Source organism: Zootermopsis nevadensis, unplaced genomic scaffold (genome assembly GCF_977971745.1).
Source record: "Zootermopsis nevadensis isolate Lab colony 2312 unplaced genomic scaffold, Znev_1.0 Znev_ptg000029l, whole genome shotgun sequence".
Classification (NCBI taxonomy): Eukaryota; Metazoa; Arthropoda; class Insecta; order Blattodea; family Termopsidae; genus Zootermopsis; species Zootermopsis nevadensis.
The window spans coordinates 1746137-1764880 of record NW_028259161.1 but is presented as its reverse complement, the minus strand read 5'-3'; the positions used below and the strand labels follow the sequence as shown (position 1 = coordinate 1764880).

Below are 18744 nucleotides of genomic sequence, written 5' to 3'. Positions count from 1 at the left end.
GACATCTACCATACTACATGGCGCAACAACCAAGGAGACAGCAATCTTCATACTCACTGCTGTGAAAACCTCAAATCCTACGTACATGTAATTAATTTGACAAGGTATGAAAAACTACTACCTCAAAAATGTGGCATATTTATAATGAAGCACAAAATTTAAAGCGACTGGGAAATAATTCTGAGAATGTGATTTGGCTGTCAAAATTTAACATGATCTCAAAATTAGAACACTGTTGTTATAACCACAGCAGAGCTTTTACTTATTTCCAACATACTTCTTAGTTACCTTTGGTATTCTGACATTGCAAATCAATTAATGGAACAAAATATTAGAAGTATTTTATTAATGTCTCCAACTTAATAACAGCATTTATATCTGTGGCATTACTACAGGTCACCAACTGCAGCCTAATTAACAAAACAGAGGTAATGTTGAAAGTGAAGAAATATGTATGAAAGCAAGAGACCCAATATGAGGTACTGCACCTCACATTCAATGAGAAGATATTTTAGATATGTATAAACACTTCAGTGAAGAGAATAAATTGTTTTCTCTACTTATGATAATGGAACTACCGAAGAAAGGACTTACCGAGACCCTGCACTGACATGAAGGTGTCACAGTCAACCAGAAACTGTCCAGTTTGCACTGCGCCAAGTGCCATAACGCGTTTTGTGAGAAATTCTATGGTCTGTGGCCCAGTACGATTCTCCACCATCGGAAATTGTTGTAAACTGGAATGAAAATAGTATGCAATTTAGAACTTCTATTAGTTATATTTAAATGTCAAACTATTTTACGTATGATCCGAAGCTTTCAAGGCGACAAAGTACAATAAATTCTTCTCAGGCTACCAGCCATGTCAGGTGGTTGAAAGTCGAAAAAAACCCAACGTTTCAAGAATCATCTTCGTCCTCAGGGACTTCAGAACCCTGCTGGTAGCCCTCCAAGAATTTATTAAACTATTTGAGGTTAAGCAAATCATACACAAAAATTTTAGTTTAATATTAACACACGCCAAATATTCTAATACATACACGGTAACACCCATGTTAAAATGGCTTTACTGCGCTGCAAACGTTACTAAAGCACTACTGATAATCAATTGTTTTCTGAACACAAAAATCAGTACAATTCACACACTTTACACAACACCACATGAGGCAATGAATAGATGTCAGCAGTGCTGTTGGTTTTTTTTAACCGCAGCCTTGTAAACATGTAAATTTGATTCGACTATAACTTTCGCCCGCCCAACAACACTAATGTAATAATATATTTGGAAAAGTAACGAAGTAATTGTAGGTGTGAATCTAAACTTAATTTTAAATTCCAAACACAGTTTTTATTTGAATATGATATCAATATTGGTTTTATTAAAAGTGCCAAATTCAGAATAACATATGCCATGAAGGCATCAACTGTATATACCAAGCCCAATCCATACACCCGTTGTAAATGAGCTGTGTTCAAAAAGTACATACCATTGATGCAGTATGGCGTCGAAAGGATTATGTCAGGAACGAAATAACACAGAAAATGAAGAATCCGAAATTGTTCCAGATTTTGAACCAGGGGCGTCTCTTGAGAGTATGCTTGTTACAACTGATTCTTTTGAGGAACTGGAACAGGAAATGGATTCTAGTTTTGATGAAAGGCAAATGAAAGAAAGTACAACCAGCACTATTAGTGAGATTCAAGAAGAATTGCATGATACAACTATCCCTGAGGACTCGAGTTCTGATCAGGATGACAAGCTAATTGAAAATGATGAAGTGGCATGTAACAATTTTGTTCATGGATTACCTTCAGGGCAATTGGGTTTTTAAGCAAATGGGGATGTGTCAGGACCATTTTCCCTTTTACAAATTTATTTTGATTTTATATATTTATTAAACAACTGATTTCCTGTTTGTGAAGATAAAAACCTAATAAGCAATGCAACTAAAATAACTGTATTTCATTTCAGGAAGAAGTAGCATCACAGTTAAGTGAAACAAGCCTCACATCCAATGAAGAAGGTAACACTGCAGCCACTCCCGTTGGCTCCTTGCCAGAGGAAGAGTATTGGCAAAACCCTGAATGGAAGGAAAGGAAGAAACATGTATTTATTCTTAGTGCAGCTGGGAAACCAATATATTCAAGGTTGTATTTAATGGGCACTTATTTGTTCATGACCTATACTGCAGAATGTATTTTATTTATGGCTTATGTAACAATGATGTCAGTATCTCAGATTATATACTGTGAAATGCGAGAATGAAAAGTTGTGTGAAACAGTTATGGCCTAACTTCAGAAATGGACTGATTGACGAAAATTACAAAATCATTCAGTCACTGTAGCCAGTCTCTGGGCCTAGAGTTCAATGCAGAACCTCCTGAATATGAAGGAGTAGTAACCACAATGTTTGGTTCTGATTTCATACATATTAGCTGTTGGTCCTCCTGGTTGAGCTAGCCTCAGACCTTTATGTTTAAAACAATATAACATTTTAATGTATTTCCTAGTCAAAACCAAATTTCACTGAGCTTACTTTGTTGACAGGTATGGTAGTGAAGATAAACTGGTAACCATATTTGGGGTCATGCAGGCACTAGTGTCATTTGTACAAACAAATCAAGATACAATTCGGTCCATCCATGCAGGGAACTCTAAGTTTGTGTTCCTTATAAAAGGTCCTATCATCCTTGTTTCTGTGTCACGGACAACAGAAAGTGTGTCGCAACTGGTCCTGCAGCTCACGTAAGTAATTTAAGGCCTTCTGTAAGTGTTCACAATATTTTGCATGTTTGGCAGCTCATGGATACAACAGTATAGTGTGTCCTTACTCTGCCATTATGTTGTACATTGTTCTTTGAGGTATTTTTAACATAGCATTGTTCTGGAACTGTATTGTTTTTAAGCCTCAGACAAGTCTATGCAAAGGCATTTCCTCCCATGCTGATGTTATGGTTATGCCAACATTTGTAGGGAATTTATCACCTCCATTTTCTGCCCTGAAGTAGAGGTGACAGGTTCCTCCACACTACACAGCAATATAATTTACTGGTCATGGATTTGCACAATGTACCTTAATTTTGTTCCAGGTATGTGTACAATCAAATTGTAAGTGTTCTTACATCCTCACAACTGACCAGAATTTATGAGCAGCGGCGTAATTATGATCTTCGTCGTCTGCTAGCTGGCGCAGAACGACTGATTGACCACCTACTGAACTTTATGGAACGAGAACCAGCATTTCTTCTTGGTGCAGTGAAATGTTTGCCATTAACACCATCTGTGAGGGATTCTATTACACAGACAATCGTACAAACTTGTGGCAAAATTAAGGTTGGTCATGGAACTAAAATGTGTAAGCTGTTTACACATTATGAGCAAGATGTGACACTTTTTAAAGATGACCTTGTTTCCTTTATATCATATTTGTACCATAAATACTTTTTCAGATGCAGGTGCAAAAAGCAAATAAGGCTGTCACTATTAATAACGCAGTTTTTGACATGATAGAAAAGTTCTGTTGTGAGATATGGAAGAATAAACTCACTTTACATCATTTCAGAACTTGGTGTTTGGTATACTGCTTGCCAAGAACCAGCTTATTACATTGGTACGCATGAAGAAATACTTCATTCATCCAGCAGACCTGCATCTGATTTTCAATCTAGTGAACTCATCCGAGTCATTCAAAGCCGCAGAGAGCTGGACACCTATATGTTTACCCAAATTTGACTCAAGGTTGGTAAAACTATCTGTAATGTTCTCCAGAATGACATCTTATCCATAACATACTCAGGCCTATAGAACTTCAGGACACACTTAAGCAACATTTTTTTTATAATCTCTAAAGCAGAAGTCCAGAAATACAACTTAAATCTGTTTACCACTTACCAAAATCTACTTGTCCATAGACATGCATCACATTTCATACTCTGCACTTATTTCCAGTGACTTGTGTGTGGTGAGTAGAAGAACATATTGCTGAAGTTCTGATCTAAACATTTATTATCTTTCCACTCTGATTTTATGTTGGAGACTTGTTCTTTTTCTGGCTTATATTAGTATAAGTACTGTTTTGCAAGTTGTCTACTTCCATATTCAACTGTTTTGTCATTACAGCAATAAAAATTAAAATAATGATGTAAACACCGCAGTAAAAGTGTTAACTACAGAAACATGGGTTATCTGTTCTTTTCAAGCGGATTCTTACATGGGCACGTATCCTATCTGTCAGATGACTGTCAGGCATGTTTGTTACTACTGACTGTGGATCGAGATGTATTCTTCACACTGTCGGAGGCAAAGCAGAAAATTGTAGAGGTGAGAACCAACCAAAATTATATGTACTAACTCTTGTAGCAGAATACTAAAGTTCATTACTCATCATACCAGACTACCATTGGACACTTTTCTGAACCAGTTCAATCCAGTACACATCTCTACAACCTATTTTCATGAGTCTCCTTTTCATAGTGGCTGCATTATACCCAGACCAAAATAGTGAACCCATTTCTTTCGTCTCGTCTATATGTGGAACTAACATAGAAACACTTCTATACATTGTGAGAGTCCCTGCAAAACATGTGACTGTATGGTGGATTTTGCTACCACAAATTTAGATTTTTTGGATATACAAGTTTCAATAGCATCGTTGATTGTTTGCATTCCAAGTTATATCAACATTGTCTCCTACAAAAAACTTGAAAATTTTTAGAAAGTTTTTAATAACTTCCTTTTGAATACAAAGATTAATAAAGTCATTGTATGTACTTACTGAGAATCATAAATGAAATAACTTGGAGAAAGACAGAATAATATATGAAACAGTAAAAGAGAGAATCTTTTACAGGAAATACAGAAATTGTAAATTTATTATATAATCTTGAACCAAGTAATTTTGTTTTCAGAAACTACGACGTGGGAATTGTCTAGAAGCAATCAATGAGAGTGTGAACAGAGCAAGCTACACAGCATCGCAGGTAGGGGTGCCTGAAATGCGACATTTCCTGTACAAGTGCAGGTCAACAGCACAGTTCTGGAGCCCAGCACTGGAGCCTCCATATCATGTGACTGAGGAATCAGAGCGGTTACTGGGCCTGTATCAAGCCCTACATCACCGCCTCCATGCTGCCTCACGACCGCTCAAGTTGCTGCACCAGCAGTTAGAAAAAGAAACTATGCTGGGTTGGGTAAGCACTATAGAAACTTTTGTTCTAAAATAATTATCTTTCATGAGCTGGAATAATTGAATCAGGAATGTGACTGGATGAGGACTGAACAGCTAGGTCCAATTTACAATGCAATTAAGTTCTCAAGTAATCAGACGTGAGAAAGAAGTTGACGTATCCTATCCTCTGTATCCGACAAGCGCATTCTCAGACAAGGGCACCGGGCTGGTTGGCTCTTACAGCCTGGTGTCCTTGTCCGTCACTCATTGCAGCAACTCCATTTTCACACAGAAGATCACCTGAGAAACTTCACTGCAAAATCGAAAATTATTAAAATTATTCAGTTTTCTGCAAAATAATTGTTTTAAATCCAAATATAGAACAAGATTAATACTCTATCTTTTTCCTTGGTATGACTCTATGATTTAGATCATAAAATACAGTGATGTTAAGGAATAAATGGTGTGATAAATGGAACAATAAAATGTGAAGCAATCAGAAACAAAAGGATGAAATTCTGTTAAGTGATTACAGTTCTTTGCAATGCTTGAACAGAAGGGTTCTGTCTACAACAAAGATTTCCGAAGATGGACATATTGCTCTATGAATTTTTCTTTCAGGTTACATCTGGTTTTGAACTATACATAACATTTGAACCTCTAGTGACAAAGCACAGTGCTATCAATGCTGTCAACAAACTTCTTAGGTGGATCAAGAAGGAAGAAGATCGACTGTTTATTCTCAATGCACCTACATTCTAGTATAGCTAATGAAAAACAGCAGTTCTCATCATACAGTGGAGGATTTGTGGGATCTTTGTAACTCCTCACCGAGATCTTTGCAAATGTAACTTGGGGGTGTTTCCTTGTTTTATTACTATAGTTTGTAGTATTTGTACAACTGTAGCATAACATATGCATCACCCATGCTTTTTTAAGATAATTTAATTTGTCAGAACTTTGTATGGCCATAATACCTGTATCGAGCATCTTTTTGAGATAACCAAGAGTAAATAATTGATTTAATGCAAATTAAATACCATTTGAATTCTTAAAATGACCACAATATTTCACAGAACTTAACAAAAGAATATGAAGTATAGTGTTAAGCAGAAGTACTACTCTGTTAAAAAACAAAGAATAATGAAAATCTCAGAAAAATATCCTAATTATCCCTAAATTTGAAGCTGTGCTAAAATATACAGGACCTAAAATAGGACATTAAAATCCGGTCTGTATGCCACCACCGTCAGGGAAACAAAAATCATGACTTTACAAATTTTTGGCACTTCATATGCCCAGAGAGACATACAGAAAGCACTGCAAGTAATTCAGAAACTGTCTGAAGCATCACACACTGCCACCAACATGGATCCTGAATCAGACCTTTTTAATCATTAGGGAACAACAAAGCTACAACACTCAATTATAAACATTTAATATGCGAAAATTATCTAAAACAACCTTAAATCAGGACACTGCACTGTGAAACCTTTAGGCTATGTACCAACATTTCAGAGGATTATACTGTCTCTGTCTTCAGGGTTGAAGATACAACCCAGAAGACTGTCTGTATTCACATTTGCTGTGAAAACTTCAACTCCTACATCTAATGTAAATGTTAATAGTAAAAAATATGTATTTTCTGGAAACAGTCCATGAAAATGAAAAATATACCACATGTAATTATATGCAGATAGATTATTTACCCACCAATCATAATATTCCCATCTCATTCAATACATGAAGCTGAAACAGAACCTAGTAATAAGCATGAGGCTGCTTTGTGTGCTAGCTTGGAAAATGATTTTGGGGATTATCCTCGGTTTTCAAAGAATCATCAAGAAGTGTCGAAGAAAGCATTTATATTTGTATTTTTAAGAAAAACTGAAAGTACATTACTTGTCCTTGAATGTAACTTTTATCAAGGTTGGTTACACATTGGACACAGCAGACTCCTATTTATCTGGGGGCAGATTAACCAGGGTCTATCTGATTTAAACAGAAATTATTGAGAAAATCTGTTGTAAAAGTTAAAACATTTGAAAAGTAATAAATAAATACAAAAATTACATATTAAAATTAACTGCTGCTAGAACTTGAAGTTTATGACAATAGAATGTTACTACTATCCACTGGAATCCATTTTAAAAAATAGTTGGTATATACTGTATAAAATTTTATATCAGATCCTTTCTGTTATTAGAAAATCTTTACAAATTAATGCCTGTAAATAAACTTATGTATCTGTTTCATTTGCATGTTTGTCTCATTCTTTCACATTATCTGGAAAAATACATTTCCCAACCAACCTGGATAATCAAGAGTCTACTGTAACTGCTAAATATTTTTGTCTTTACATATTACACACATGGCAATTTACAAACATGTCTTGAAACGTGCATAATGTTTTACTGGCACTCGTTTGTGAACAATCTTATAAACCAGATTGAAACATTTCAGAAGGTATTAAGGAAAGCAAGACCTACTTTTTAGCCTTTGTAACATTTTATATACTCAGTATTATCATGAATTACTTGAGACCACAGTCAATTTATATTTTAGCTTGATGCAAGAAACAGGATTGCAGCAATGAAATGTTGCTACTGTGTAGCAAGGATTTTCATGGCCATATTGTTTTGTAATGCACATACATATGTAGTACTGTAATCAACATTTGTAAAATAAAGTGCAAGTATTAATGGACAAACTGCAAGCAAATTCTTACCCCTGATGCATGAATTTCTTATAAGATTACGACATGACATTTGAATGTTTCTTCTGCCTTCTCTTCTCCAAATAATTTTCATGGGGATTTGACCCCACTAATGTTAATAACATTTCGGTTTATCAAGGTAGCAAGTAGGAGGTTGTACCATGTACATGTGTAGAAACTGACCTGACATTTCGGAGGTGTGTACTCCTCCACCATCAGTGCAGTAATGATAGAGGCAGTAAGCTCCTCAGAAACAAATTCTGCCAGGATATGTGGTGTAACACCCCAAAAGACAGTCATCTTCTTTTCTTATAACATTTTATTAATATTGCTTAAAACTGTAAAAGTCAGTATTCTGCAAATAAGGGAAATGGGTGGCATATGAAATCCTCACAGCAATGATTTCAGTTGTGGTTTTCTGGGTTGACACCATGTAGGCTTGTAAGCCGTTTCCAGTGTATTGATACACTGAAAGTGAAAGTGATAGGTTACTCTTAAATGCTCGTAACCAAAAGACTACACAATGGAACATCCCAGGATATTGCAACTGACAAGGGAAACTGGTCTGACAAGCAATGATATATTCAAGATTGAAATTCATTTGTTCTTTGCATAAACTGGATGCATAATGCATAAATGGGGAGCAATCTGTCCATCCATGCATTTCATCTCTGAAAATTGCTTATATATTTTAATAAAATGTGGTGTTTGCTGTGTGCACCAACAGTTGGAAGGTACATGGTAACTGGATTGTGAAGATATTCATTGGAGTGGATCAAAGTTTTAAACAGTAGCCATCTACCTTTATTCATTCCCACACAAAATTACTAAACTGCATGACCAATGTTGCACTAACATGGCTTCCAAAAATAGTACAAAATGTGTAACAGGAATCAAATATCCAAAGAAATTTCTGGTCTAATATCTGAAGACAAAATTAAAATTGTTATTCAGTCCATTAGTTTGTACATAAAACTCTTCCAATTATCTGTTCAATCCAAGATACATATTTTAAATTTTGCCCTGTATTACATGTCACGATGTCTAGGTCTTACTCTATCCTGATCCCTTGTTCTCTCTTGGTCTCTCATTCTGTCCTGTTCACGTGCTCTGTCCTGATCACGAGCTCTGTCCTGTTCACGTGCTCTGTCCTGATCACGAGCTCTGTCCTGTTCACGTGTTCTATCCTGATCCCGACCTCTGTCTTGGTCCCTGTCCCTGCGTCTTACATCTCTCTCTTGTTCACCACCTCGGTTTGTTCGAGGATGTTCTCTTTCTCGATGAATTACTCGACCACCTCCTGGTGACTTGGATCGGTGTCGCCTCTCTCTGCTCCTACTTCTTCGAGTCTTCTTATCCCTGTCTGGGCGATTACGCTCTCTATCCCTGCTGCGTCTCCTTTCACGGTCCCTGTTTCTTTCACGTGAGGTACTCCTACGTCGTGATGGGGAAGGCCGACGAACTTTATCTTCTCGACCACGGGGCCAATGTGTTTCCACATTTGCTGTAACTTCGGCTGGCTTTACGACTTCTTCTTCGTCTCCTGATGATTCAATACCTTCATCTAAATCATCTTCTAATGCAGAGATCTTGGGTTCAAGTTCATTGTTTTCTTCCAAAACATGTCGTTTCTGTATACGTGGTAAAATAATATCACAGAGTCTTTCTTCACGCAAAAGCTCGTCTATAAATTCGTCCATGTGAATAAGTTCAAACTGACCCTGCCGGTTCTGTCTACGAAGTTTCCTACTGTCGTTAAACAGAGGTTCCAAATACTTATAACAGTCTAAGGATGTACCCACAAGACGCATATATGTTGCACCCAAAGCACGCACATACTTGAATTCTTCATTTTTTATGAACTCTACAATGATATCTTTTTCTGGCTGAATTTGTAACATTTTCAGTACTAAACACAGAAATGGTGTCGGCTTAATGTTTCCTCCATAAACACCACCAAGAAACCTCAATTCCATAGCTTTATCAACCAATAACTCTGCACTCAACGCGAAACATTCTTCTTTCCAGTATTTGCAGTCGTATATTCTTGACCTTATTATTTTTTCGATCAAATATTGTGGATTTGTACCACGAACTGATTTAGCGTCTTTCACAGTTCGGTTCGCCATGTTAAAAACAAAGCTTACTATTTATACATGCTCTAAATCCCCAGTTCCCAGTTATGCCTGACACTGCCATTGAAATAATTGTCATAGTATATGCCGTAAATATTCGTATAATACGTGCTGCCACCTACATCAGAATAGGTGGCAGCACGTATCATTCAGCTGGTTCTTCCATCTAACGGCAAGTATTCGAAACATTTCGGGATTTTTGTACGATTTCAAATTCTCCCGGCGGCGATTATGAAATGGCTGTCTACTGCGTTGGTAAAAGTTAACGTTTCACAAGTGCTTGCTGCCTCCATCATCAGGGCAGCAAGCACCTCTGAAATATCTGCAAACTTCTTCCAAACTACACGGCGAAACAATCCAGGAGAGACCATCTTCAAATTATTGGTTAATAGGGTACCTTACCATCCCCGTGCTTTCATTAAACAGATACGAGATTAAGAATATCAAGAATAGATAAGTATTCAAGCAGGGATTATTTTATGATTTTAAAATTACACAAAAATGTGGAAATGTCCAATTTGTTTCTTTTTTGCATTCTGCTGCACTCTTCTGGTAGAAATAAGGACCAAGGTACACTGCTTATCACATAGCTCAGAATATTGGTCCTGAGACCGTAAATATAGTTTTAGGACAGAAAGACAAATACGATGGTTAAATACGTTTTATTTCATTCTGTGCTAAGGATACTATACTGCTTTCAAGATTGAGAAGAACCGACAAACGCTCCTGGTATTTTTAGATAACCTATGAATTAAGAACTAGATGTTTGTTGCGTTTGAGTTGTGGAAAAGGGTTGTGCTGTTGAAGAGCCCAAAAATCACTTATCGCCCTTACATTCTAGTGGATTGCATGTAATAGAAATGAGTATCGTCTGGTTCTTGATGTGAACAAGGATTGTTTCTTTGACCAGATTTAACTAACTGATCTTTAAACGTCTTGTGTTTTCTTTGAGGCACGGACTGAATTCTTAAACATCACATCGACGAGCATCCGCTTCAAAGGGGTGGCCTGGCTGAAGTTACACGGCCCTGAAATAATGAAACATCACTACATATCCTACAGGGAAGTGTTTGGATGTTACCCACCTCGCCTTGGGCCCCCAGACGCGTTACCGCGGCAGAAAGCACGTATGACAGTCGCTGTGGCAAGGCATGTGACGGAAACGATACGGATTATCTGCTAGAGAGCGCCACTGTCGGGGCGACGAGCTCGCTCCGAACTAAATTGAAATTCTTCCAACTGGAACGCAGGGCTGCCGAGCTCTGATACGGCGTATCCCTAGGGACTCCACATAGTGCTCGAATAATTAAGGTTCGCAGAGCTTGGTAATTTAGACTTTTTATATGAAAAAATAATAATACCATGAGCTGTGCCATACCACTGGCTCTTCCATACCACCTCCCACACCCTACTTACTCCTTCCTACATGTCACCCAGTGGCTAGAGCGCTGTTCACGAGATGCACTGGCTTACGTAGCCAGACCATAAAATTTTATCACACAAACAATTTAATTCGAATTGGCATCATACATTAATTCCAAACGTAACTAAATCCATGAAGCAGTATCCGTCTTAAGGAGCCAATAGTTGCTCAGCCCGTCAAGGAATGTCCCTGTCCTAAGGGAGATGAATCCAATTCATACTATTTCTTTGTTAGGCTGTGATACTAAGATGTCTGGGTTGTTGCACCGTGTAGTCTGATGGAACGTTACCGACGTTTCAGAGGTGCTTGACGATAAAGAGAGCAGGGACCTCTGAAACGTGTGTGGGTGCAACGTGAAAGGATGGAATGAAACTTTATCCCAAAGAGTTCTGGACTAGCTTACGATTTCCGAGGAAAAACGAATTTTGAGAACAAATTAAAAAAATGGCTGCCGAAAGGAGACACTTAATGTGGACGAAAGTAGCTAATGAAGCTGTTGGTTGTCGTGTTGGTGCTTATGCAATAGATACGCATGGGCGTGGGAGCCGAAGCTCCACGTATTCCAACCTCAGTGAGATTTCTATTTTGTGCTCCGACCGTTTTAACCCTACCAAAGTAACATTTAATTACGACCGTCTAATAACAGCTTTACTGGGTCTGCGTCTTTTGTGTGCTCGATGTATTATGTTATCTCTAACATCAAGGCAACTGCTTAGTGGTTAGGAAATCATTTAAACCTAGGATGTAATGAACGATTAAACAACTTTCACACCGAGACCAGACAAGGGTCAGAGATGAAGCCCGTACTTTAGTACCGAGGGTGTAATAATGTGCTGCTTGGTCAGGGATATCGCACACATCAGAGGGAGACAACCAAAGATCTCGGAGGAAAACCTGCTTCAGTACCGCTTCGACCACCACGAACCTCACTTTAAGTCACCTGGGTCTGAACCCAGGTCTCGGCGGTGAGAAACCAGCTCGTACCTGCCCTCGAATAATTCTGAATATTACATAACGGAGATAGTTCACCTAACATCTTTTAGGACAGTGTAATGTATGAGGTTGTGAGGATTGGACATAAAGATCGAATGAGGAATACAAGAAACATGCGTAAATTTTTTGTGGGAAAGCGATCACTTTAAATACTGACAAGGAGGTTAGAGGATAATATTAAAATTGGGCTTAGAGATTTATGTTAATTAGTATATATGTTTAATTTCTAACCAAGACAGAAGCTGTCCGTGTCTACTCCCGACGTCCCCGAGCCTTGTGAACCGGCTGCAATGAACTGCGCTTCACAATGATAACTGTGCGTGGATCTGAAAATTCAAGGGATTCCTCGTCAGCAAGCAACCTGTCACAAAGGCTCTCCGCTGCTGGGCTGCTGGGCCAATCAACCTTTCGCATTTAAACTCAAATCTCCGCCCCCGTCGGGGAAAAAAAGTGCAGGCTTTCATTCTATCGGCAAATTCTCCTTCCAACCGTAATAGGAAAGCTTTGTGCCGCTAAACCGTCTCTGTTTGTGGGTGTTAAAACTTTATAAAGTGTTAAGCTAATCAGAATAACCCTGACTGCGGAGTGAAAGTTATAATCTCTCTTAAGTTAGGGCCAAATTCTATAGAAGGAGCTGAAGAAAACGCTGTGTATAGCCGAAGTCATGTGGAGCTGACGTCACTCAAATTTAACGCTAGTCTGGCGAAAGCGAGCACTTCGCTTTTCACACTCCAAATCTGTTGTAGCTCTAAAAGTGTCAGGAGCGGTTAGATCGACGGTAGGAGCCGAACGTCGTGGTGCAGGGTTTGACCCCTGAACTGAATGATCGGCAGGTTCCGGATTGTTTGTTTGTCGAGCCGAATGCCAGATTTCCCCACAGAAATATTCTCTGTGTGTGTACGTGTGTGTGTTTTTCAGTTCAGGAAAATGCTGGAATACCTTAAAATCTGACACAACGAATTCCTTCAAAATCCTTAGTGTCATTAATAATTTACTATTATCCTATCATCCGAAGGAATACATACACGTCTGTTCGGTTAATAATGTAAGTTTACTCAATAGCACAGAAACATACCGTAGTACATAATCACTGAAAGTTTAACACCATGGCTTTCGAAATGGATCTGTACTTTTTCACTCATTTATGGAGGTGTAATGATGAAAATTTTATATACATTTCTTATTTCCACACCCGAGCACATATATATTTCTTCATAACTTCCTTAATTTTGCTACCATAGAACGAGATCGAGTCTTCAAATCACGCACTTCCTCGTACTGTACGTAATATTCTAAATTTCCAAACTCACTCTTTATAGATTAACAAATTTTTCTAACCGCTTTGTTTTCGAAAGACTTTCGAGTAATAACAAGTATTCAATTTATTGCTTATTCTACTAATTCCATACTCTGAATCTGGTTTATGGTTGCTAATGTTGTGGACAAATACTCTGAAACATTTTAAAGTGAAAGTTATTCTTCAGCTGAGATTCTCTGCGGACTAAGTGGCAAAGAAGTCGTTTCTCTCTTTTAATCATAATTCCCCTCGTTGCTCCATGCTAATCTATCATCGTCCCATGAGGTGTACGATACCCTCTGTCCTAAGTTAAAGACTTCCTTCCTGCCTGGCCAAGGATTTGGCTGGTCTCGGAGTAAATGTACTTAAGTTGAGATTTAGTCATAGATTACTCTGGTTTATTGACAAGTTCATAGGTTTAACAGAAGTCATCGAGAACGCAATGCTGAATGTGAAGACGAACATAAATTATCAAAGTAATTTTATATTTCATTCAGCCCGTAATTTTTCTAAACAGAGCTATTTTTTTTATAATATAACTCCAATTAAAATATATCATAGGAACCCTGCTGCAAAACGCTGCTTTAAAGCCTGTTTTCTGGAAATAAAACAAAAGGCTTAAATGCTGTGAAACAGACTTTAAACTGAGAAGTAGCACAGGACCGGGCGAATTCTACTGTAGTCTGGAGGCGACAGGGTGGAAGATACGAGATTACAAAGAGGAATCCAGGGTAAGCCGCGGGTGTATATAGTCTCACTGAGCGTTCAGACGGTCTGAGATAAGGCGACCTTACTGGAAAGGCGAAGTTTAATTGAAATAATGAGCCTAAGATGTCTCCTAAAGGTTCAGCGTTGTGTGAGAAGCCAGTTCCTTTATACAAATCATGCTACAGAACCTCTGAGACTAAAACCCATTTTGTCCTTCTTTAGTTTCTACGTTCTTGATTTAAATCTTTCATTTTGTTTCCTTACTTTATTATTCCTACTCCCTTCCTTCCTTTATTTTATATGCTCTCCCTTTCTTTCTTCTATTCTTTGCTTCTTTCTCCTCCGTTCTTCTTCCTTTCATGTTTTCGCTCTTTCCTTCTCCCCTCATTTCATAATTCTATCCTGTCTCATTACTGTATTCACAAAAACTCGCCACTGGCCCCTATCCTGAGCCAGATGATTCCAATTTACACCTTCACATCGTAAAAAACTTTGACCTAACAGCATTTCCTGCAATCAATTAGGGAACAGACTTAAACTATGTCATCAGCATTTCATTATATGAAAATCACACCGAAAATTAAAGTAAAGTTGTGAGCTATATTTTAACCAGATCTCTCATATTTTTATTCTGTGTAACCAATTTTTGTACGATAATTATATTTCGAGTAAATCGAAAAATCTCAATTTCAGCTCCACGTAAAACAGCGGTTGCCTTCAATATCTCTTACATTTTACCGAAATTCGATGAATAGTCGGGCTGATGGACGATACATTTAAAATGTGCTTTCATTTAATAAGCAAAATAAATTATCATAAAATTTTACTTTATTACATTGATTCATAAATCATTTGCTGGCATCAATTCTGTTTTTCAATTACATTTCGTCCTAAAAATTATATTTTGTCACGTTGCTCCATATAGTTCATAAAAATATGGACGTGAACTCCTTTAAACGGGGTACTTTTCTGTGAATAATTACGGGATGAGGTGTTGGTAAGGGTAAAGACTGTAAACATTTTTGAACAGTACAATAAACCAACGACAAACAAAAGAATAATCGCCAACAGCTCAGATTTGAACCAGGTACTCCCAAGTTCAATACTAGGTGATATGGACAAAACAGTGGACGACTTACGCCATGAAACGAGTAACTCGCAAGGGACCACCCTGATGGATTAATAAATCGATGCAGGCTTTGTTTTCTTGTCTACAGTAGCTAATTGACAGTGACGAATGCGGACCGTCAGAAATCTGATTTATGGGTTCAATAATTGGCAAAAATATTACTCCGTAACACAGCAGATGTATCAGTTGTCTGTCGTATATTTCATCAACACGGCGTTGAGGATTTCACTCTGTCTCTTCAAGTGCACGAGCGGTTTGGGCCTCAGCGGTTTTTCTGCCGCATTGATGGAACGCACTTTTCAGTAGGAACCGAGCGGTAGTTTTATCGCTGCTGTTTTTCTGCAGCAAAATGCTTCATTTTTGATGCGGGGCGGTGGCAATAGGACACGAAGAACCCTACCTGTGCAGCACGGCGACCATTGTATGACCGACTTTGGTGTAACTTAATAGGAGGCAATGTATATTTCGCCATATCGGGAGTACAGTGACAGAAACTGTGGATAGAAATGTGTGGAGCTCTGCTGCCGAACTAGAGCCAACTAGACAAAAAAGAAAGTATCTGAATAATTTCTTTGGATACATAACCAGGACCTCATATAACTTCTGACATTGGGCTTTGAACAATTTTTAACTAACAAGTGGAGGGAATCAAAAATTATTTATACGCTTTGCTCATGCTCTTAGCAAAAAGCGCACACAGGTTAGGTTAGGTTTAGTTAGGTTTGCTATGTTACGTTTAGGATGTTTAGGTTAGGTTAGATAGGTTTATGCTGCTTAGACATGGGTTATATTGTCCCGGAGAATTCCTAGCGTGTCTTTTGGGTGGTCGTGGGGATGTCCTGGAGAAGTGCTGGAGAATTCCTGGAAAAGTCCTGGAGAAATTCTGGATAAGTTTTTCGAAATTTCTTTGGTCACGGAGAAGTTCTGGAGAAATCCTGGGGAAGTATTGGAGAAGTACTGGATGGTTACGTGGAATTCCTTAAGCGGTGGTGGGTTTGTGGGTTATTTTTGTTTTGTTTAAGTTTGATTGGGATAAGTTACATTGCATTAGGTTGCGTTGTATTGACTTAGGATGGGTTCCGTGTGCAAAGGCAACATAACTATGAGGTTTCGGTAGTTTTACGAATACGGCAGAAAAACCGCTCGTGCTATTAGTATAACGTTATTTCTCAGTCAGAAAACAGAACTATCTCCGCTCTGAATAACTTTGATACTACACGATGTCAGTTAAATAAATACTTATCTTCCTTTTTTCTTGTTCAGTTTTCAAGTTACTGCATTGAATACGATTAAACCTTCGATAAAACTCACATGTAAACGTGAGAAGTTTCATCCTCTGTATATCTCAAATATTTATCTGATATAAATAAAAAAGCTTCGCATTGTTTGTAATTTTTAATATATCCTACAGATAATCCTACATATTTCGTACACACTTTTGGAAATATTCATGACTCGTTTCGTGGCGCTAGTGTCAGTTCAGCTTTTGCAAGGCTACCACTTTGGTATTGTTAAAATTACACGCGCAGACAGGGCATTACTGAAACAAAATTCCTATTATAAAACAAGTAAAGTAGATTAAAAGCTCTTCAAAGTCCTTCGTTAGATTAAACCAAGTCATAATTTTCAAGCCAATACTAACGAGATGCATGCGACTGGACGTTATCATTGTTCAAATTCCTGGTTGAAATAATCTGCGTAATCGGAAATGATATAACAGCTGTCTATATGTGATCAATGATAGGAGATCAAGTGATTATATTCATAAATAACGAACACTGTGACGTGTCGACAATGAAAAAATCTAGAATTCTTACATGCAAATAGTTGTAAGACTTGAGGTTCTCACAGCGGTGAATATGAAGATTTCTGTCTTCTGGGTTATTGCGCTGTGTAGTCTGGTCGATGTTAACCAACGTTTCAGAGGTCATACTGCCTCCGTCATCAGGGCGATGAATATTCATGTTATTGCGCTGTGTAGTCTGGTCGATGTTAACCAACGTTTCAGAGGTCATACTGCCGCCCTGATGACGGAGGCAGTATGACCTCTGAAACGTTGGTTAACATCGACCAGACTACACAGCGCAATAACCCAGAAGACAGAAATCTTCATGCAAATAGTTGCTTGGTACCGTATAAATATCTTGCACCTTGCCTTCTACATCAGTTAGTGTCATTGTTTGGAGACACATTCCAGCCTGCTGCCGTGGCAACTTGTCATTGAAACAGCTGAAGACAGCCAGTGCATGCTCAACGTCCAGTAATGCAGCAACTGATTTGTTGTTATACAGCTAAACCAGGTTATAATGATCCAAAGAAACTAGGATAAATGTATCTCCCTGGTTATTCAACGTTACTGTATCAACTTAAAAGATTACACAGCGTCAAAAGAGTCTTCTAGGTATGAAGTCTGGATAAAGGCAAGCAAATCCTTAAGACGTCTTCCGGGCCGAGTTTTGAACTCCGGACTTCATGGGTACAAATTATGAGATCCAATAGCTACAAAGCCTTATTAATACCCATTGATCTATTTTGAACCTTTACAATCTAATTTATCTCTGGGTCGAATCTCGGCGCAGACTGCTTTAAATTCCACGACCTTTACTCCACCCTTTTTCGTCAGGTACATCAGTGTTTTTCAATGCCCCCTCCCCAAAATTATCTCACACATTTTGATTAAATTGAATGTAAAGGTTAATAGACAGAAGGTACAGTATTTTTCGTGATGGTGGCATTAATGACAATTAAAGTAATATGAGAACAAGTCTGAAGGAAAGAACTTTGCGTGGGTGTTCTACTTGACTCGCTAACCCCTCAGACAAAACGCGCGTAACCCCAGGGGTCCGCGGAACCTCGGACGAGAAACACTGCCTTCGGTACGTTACAGGATACAGTGTCATTAAATGCCTTAAAATGCAATTAATCTTTTCTTCAACTCAGCGTTTTGCTGCCTGGTTTACGTAGACGTGCTAACAATTAGAGAAAGCGGTCATGGATAGAACGTACTGAAATGGATGTAAGGAGAATAAGCTGGCTGCGCATAGCGACCAATGGCTGACGGACGTCTGTGATGGCGGTAATGAATCTCCGTGGTCAAAAGAACAGTGTGTTGGACACCGATTGTCTGCATACACCTGACCTGACCTGACTGACTTAGACTCTGGCCTTAGTCTCT

At 38.2% G+C, this 18744-nt stretch overlaps 3 protein-coding genes across 7 annotated transcripts in view; 1 reads left to right on the top strand and 2 right to left on the bottom strand.

Moving 5' to 3' along the window:
- MED20 (Mediator complex subunit 20) overlaps nucleotides 1-18744 on the bottom strand; it is a 204785-nt gene that overhangs the window by 92288 nt on the left and 93753 nt on the right. For 2 of the 4 annotated variants that reach the window (XM_087358078.1, XM_087358079.1), the window contains exons 1-2: nucleotides 1041-1205; nucleotides 595-737 (exon numbers count right to left, since the gene is read on the bottom strand). In XM_087358078.1, coding sequence (XP_087214204.1) covers nucleotides 595-737; nucleotides 1041-1054 — 157 coding nt within the window. In that variant the 5' untranslated portion in view covers nucleotides 1055-1205. Of the gene's footprint in view, nucleotides 1-594; nucleotides 738-1040; nucleotides 1206-18744 lie in introns of those variants that run through there. The other 2 variants (XM_087358076.1, XM_087358077.1) reach the window with 1 other exon arrangement.
- On the top strand, nucleotides 1275-7878 carry Mon1 (vacuolar fusion protein MON1 homolog). 2 transcript variants are annotated; one of them, XM_087358075.1, is made up of 8 exons: nucleotides 1275-1593; nucleotides 1973-2148; nucleotides 2549-2746; nucleotides 3091-3334; nucleotides 3564-3739; nucleotides 4201-4321; nucleotides 4909-5190; nucleotides 5790-7878. In XM_087358075.1, exons 1-8 carry the CDS (start codon nucleotides 1462-1464, stop codon nucleotides 5928-5930), a joined length of 1470 nt encoding a protein of 489 aa, XP_087214201.1. In that variant the 5' UTR covers nucleotides 1275-1461; the 3' UTR covers nucleotides 5931-7878. The 2 variants fall into 2 exon arrangements, with proteins under 2 accessions (XP_087214201.1, XP_021941788.1); XM_022086096.2 differs by having other exon boundaries at nucleotides 1276-1781.
- Nucleotides 8662-10065, bottom strand: Prp38 (pre-mRNA processing factor 38). Its single transcript, XM_022086136.2, has one exon. The coding sequence runs from the start codon at nucleotides 10011-10013 to the stop codon at nucleotides 8913-8915; it is 1101 nt and encodes a 366-aa protein (XP_021941828.2). The 5' UTR covers nucleotides 10014-10065; the 3' UTR covers nucleotides 8662-8912.

What these genes read in the sequence shown, in the direction of transcription:
- Prp38 (XM_022086136.2), bottom strand. Translation starts at nt 10,013, where the DNA reads ATGGCGAACCGAACTGTGAAAGACGCTAAATCAGTTCGTGGTACAAAT.
- Mon1 (XM_022086096.2), top strand. Translation starts at nt 1,500, where the DNA reads ATGGCGTCGAAAGGATTATGTCAGGAACGAAATAACACAGAAAATGAA. An exon ending in CAACTGGTCCTGCAGCTCAC is followed by an intron (nt 2,747 to 3,090) that starts GTAAGTAATTTA and finishes ATTTTGTTCCAG; the next exon opens with GTATGTGTACAATCAAATTG. An exon ending in AAGAAACTATGCTGGGTTGG is followed by an intron (nt 5,191 to 5,789) that starts GTAAGCACTATA and finishes TTTTTCTTTCAG; the next exon opens with GTTACATCTGGTTTTGAACT.